The 3,830-nt window shown below is 43.1% G+C and overlaps 1 protein-coding gene across 1 annotated transcript in view; it reads left to right on the top strand.

The window, feature by feature from the left end:
* Positions 1-3,796, top strand: part of LOC106522655 (protein NLRC3-like) — an 18,954-nt gene extending 15,158 nt beyond the window's left edge. The window contains exons 5-6 of the mRNA XM_014015737.1: positions 997-1,170; positions 3,578-3,796. Coding sequence (XP_013871191.1) covers positions 997-1,170; positions 3,578-3,776 — 373 coding nt within the window. The 3' untranslated portion in view covers positions 3,777-3,796. The remainder of the gene's footprint in view (positions 1-996; positions 1,171-3,577) is intronic.
* The last annotated feature ends 34 nt before the right edge of the window (positions 3,797-3,830 follow it).

The following is a 3,830-nucleotide window of genomic DNA, read 5'->3' as shown; positions in this document are numbered from 1 at the left end:
ATGATAAAAGCTAGACTGGACTACTGCACTGACCTGTTCTTTAAATTTAAAATCAGAATCCAAAAACACCCCAAGATTTCTAACAGACACAGGGTCCAGACAGAGGGTCCAGTGGTCCAACAGCACTACTGCATCCTGTCAGTTTATCAGAGTTACCGAATAAAATGACCTCTGTCTTTTAAATAGTGTAAAGAGGACTAATTCAATGCCACAGGCATCACACAGGACATTTTTATGGAGTCCCATTACCATTTTTTAGGCAGATGCGTAAGTTGTGCCCAGTTAGAATTCCAATCAGTGTGCAGTGTTAGTATTCCTTGTCGGGTGATGAGAGCATTCTCAAGCAGAAGATTTGTGCCATTAATCAGTTTATGTGCAGTCAATTAGCTCCTTCCAGTGGTCTTAGTGTTGACATGTAATCCAGGCCTGTAGGGCTGTTCTGCTCCAGGGAGATCCATTTTTAGTCTCTGTATGAAAACTTGGCTTAAAGTTGTATTTTTTGACCATCCAGTCTCCACGTCTTGCATTACTGGAACAGCAGCAACTGCCCAGTCCCAGATTCTTGTGTGCTATGAATCAGATAGGCTTTTCCACCTACCAGATTGGCATAACCTCACTGCATTGGATATACACTCTAAGAAAGGAAATGATGAGAAGACATGTTTATTTTCCATTTAAACATAAAAACAGCATTGTAATAACAACTAAATGTGACACAGATACTTTATTATTATAGAATTTAAATATACAGTACAGAACAAATGTTTGGACACATCTTCTCATTCAAAGAGTTTTCTTTATTTTCATGACTATGAAAATTGTAGATTCACACTGAAGGCATCATAACTATGAATTAACACTTGTGGAATTATATACTTAACAAAAAAGTGTGAAACAACTGAAAGTATATCTTATATTCTAGGTTCTTCAACATAGACYCCTTTTGCTTTGYRGACTGCTTRACACACTCTTGGCATTTTTTATATCTTCTGACAGACTCTCTGATTGTGGACTCTCAGAGACTGACTGTGAAGTTGTGGCCTCAGCTCTGAAGTCCAATCCCTCCCATCTCACAGAACTGGACCTGAGCCTCAATAACCTGCAGGATTCAGGAGTGAAGATTCTGTCTGCTGGACTGGAGAGTCCAAACTGTAAACTAGAGAAGCTGAGGTGATGTAAAAGACAATTTATTTTTTATAGTAAATTCAGTTTCAAATTTTACTTCAGTTTGACCTTTTTAATTTATTTATTTTGGGGATTTATCTGACTATCAAAGCAAAGATTTTTCATTGTTTCCAGTGGTGTGAAGAAATGTGTTGATTTGTGTCCAAAGGGCCTCTCCCTGGGCTGCCACCTTATCGTGGTGGAGAGTTTTGCATGTCCCAATGATCCTAGGAGCTACGTTGTCAGGGACTTCATGCCCCCAATAGGGTCACCCAAGGCAAACAGGTCCTAGGTGAGGGATCAGACAAGGTGCAGCCCAAAGACCCCTATGATGTGTGCAACAGATGGATTTGGAGTTCCCACACCTGGTCCGGGTCACTGGGCCCCCACTCTSGATCCAGGCCTGGAGGGACTCCAGGGCTGGTTCAGCCTCACCTTCATGTGACTCATCACCCACTCAATCTACACCTTCGCAGTTACCAGAGTTCGAAAGTCCAGAGTTCTGGAGTTCAACGTTTGACCCTTACTGCCCTGAGTTCGAACCAGCTCAGCACTTTGGTTGGCCTTGTGCTGTTTAAAGTGCTTTATAAATAAAAGTGGTATGGTATGGTATGGTACTCTGTGCCTGAGTCAATTTCTACATCTGTAGAGTCTCCTAGTCCCTCATCCATGTTTCCACCATCTGATACATCATCTTCATCACCTTCCATGTCCGCTAGTTCACCATCATCATCTTTGTCATCAGAACCTGTCTGCCAGCCATCAGTTCCTGTCTGTGAGTCTTCAGTTCCTGAATCTCCTGTACCATCATTATTGTCACCTGTTCCTGCTCTGCTGCCATCATTGATGCTTATTCCTGCTCTGATGCCATCATCAACATCTGGTCCTTCTCTGCCATCATCCTCATCACCTGTTCTTGCTCTGCCATCATCTTCATTGCCTATTCGGCTCCAGTTCCTGAGTCCCCGGGTCTGCCTGTTCCTGAGTTCCTGGGTCGGATTGTGAAATTCCAGGGTCTGCCTGTTCCTGAGTTTCTGGGTCAGACTTTGAAGTTCGCGGGTTCGACTGTGTTACCTGAGAATCCTGAGTCTCTTGAACTTCCTGAGTGTTCTGAACTTCCTAAGACCGGTGCCCAAGTCTCTCCTGGCTGTTGTTCCTGGATTTCTGCCGGCCTCTGTTCCTGCTCCTGTCCCCATGTCAGACTCTATTCCTGCTCCTCTGACTCCACCAGCCTGACAGGTCCTGAGCCATCCTTGCCTCGGCTGAGCTCTGGGCCAACCACCTGAGATCCTGCTTTGTTACAGCCGAGCCCTGGGCCAACTTCCTGAGAACTTGTCTTGTTACGGCCAGGCTCCGGGCTGCCATACAGAGTTCCAGCTCCTCCGATGTTTGCTTCCTGCCCTGGCTTCCTCCCGTATGCTCCCATGCTTGTTTTGTTTTGCTTTTTGATGCCGCCATGTGGGCCTTATGCTCCTCGTGCTAGTCTGCATTTTGGGTCCAAAACCTCACCCAACCTTTTAACAACTGTTTCAATACAATACAATACAATACAATACAACACAATACAATACAATACACAATATTCATGTTGAGCTGCCCATGGAAACCAGAATACACCTGAAGGGGTTAGAAATGATTTTATTTACCGTATTTATTCAAGTATAATACAGAAAAATTAATGCATAAAATCATCCATAAAGTTGGGGGGTAATATTATACTCGGAAAAATATTTTTACTTGAACTGAAATATCGGCAAAATGCCTGAGTCCGGAAATGAGACCGTGGCATAAAAAGCAGTTCAAACGAGCTCACCTGTGACACTCCTTTGTGCTTCAGAGCGAGATAATAACAGATCCAGGCAGGTGACATGATGTGAAAAAAGGGGAAAAAAGCAGTCCTTCACCTTAGTAATGATAACAAACTAATGACATTAGCGTGTGACCGAGCCGCTCCTGGAACAACAACAACCACATGTTCATCTGTAATGGCTGCCGTCTACGGTGTTCTGAAAAAGTTTGTATCCCTGAAACAAAGTTTCCCCACCAGAGGGGGAGCTCACGGGTAGGAAGTAATCTGCCTTTCCCCCACAAGATGGCCCAAATCTCATGTGAAGTCTTTGACTTTTGTGTTGGCGCATCCTGGTGGACTATGTGTGAAATGCCAGAATTCATATGATGCTCAAAATCATAGTTTGCTAATATATTTGTTGTCAAAATAAAATGAACAGTCCAATTTTACTGATATGTATAAAGACTGCAAAGACTGAAAAATCTTGAAGTCTGTATGAAATTGGAGGTAGTTTGAGGATTAAATTTTTTTATGCTTTTTAAGCTCAAAAAAGGGGGGATTGTATTATACATGAGATCGTATTAAACACAAATAAATACGGTAACTGTTTCATTCTTTTTTCAGTTTGTGGAGCTGCAGTTTGTCAGAGATCGGCTGTTCTTTGCTGGGCTTAGCTCTGAAGTCCAATCCCTCCCATCTGAGAGAACTGAACTTAAGAGACAACAATCTGAAGGATTCAGGAGTGAAGCAGCTGTGTGGTTTTCTGGAGAGTCCAGAATGTAGACTACAGACTCTGAGGTCAGACATGGTTATCACCCTCTAATGAACGCAAAAGCAGAGACATTTTTCCCTTTGTGTGTGTGTGTGTGTGTGTGTG

The sequence above is a fragment of the Austrofundulus limnaeus genome, unplaced genomic scaffold (genome assembly GCF_001266775.1).
Source record: "Austrofundulus limnaeus strain Quisiro unplaced genomic scaffold, Austrofundulus_limnaeus-1.0 Scaffold134, whole genome shotgun sequence".
NCBI classification, from domain to species: domain Eukaryota; kingdom Metazoa; phylum Chordata; class Actinopteri; order Cyprinodontiformes; family Rivulidae; genus Austrofundulus; species Austrofundulus limnaeus.
The sequence above is the reverse complement of the archived record's forward strand: the minus strand, read 5'-3'. Positions and strand labels throughout refer to the sequence as shown.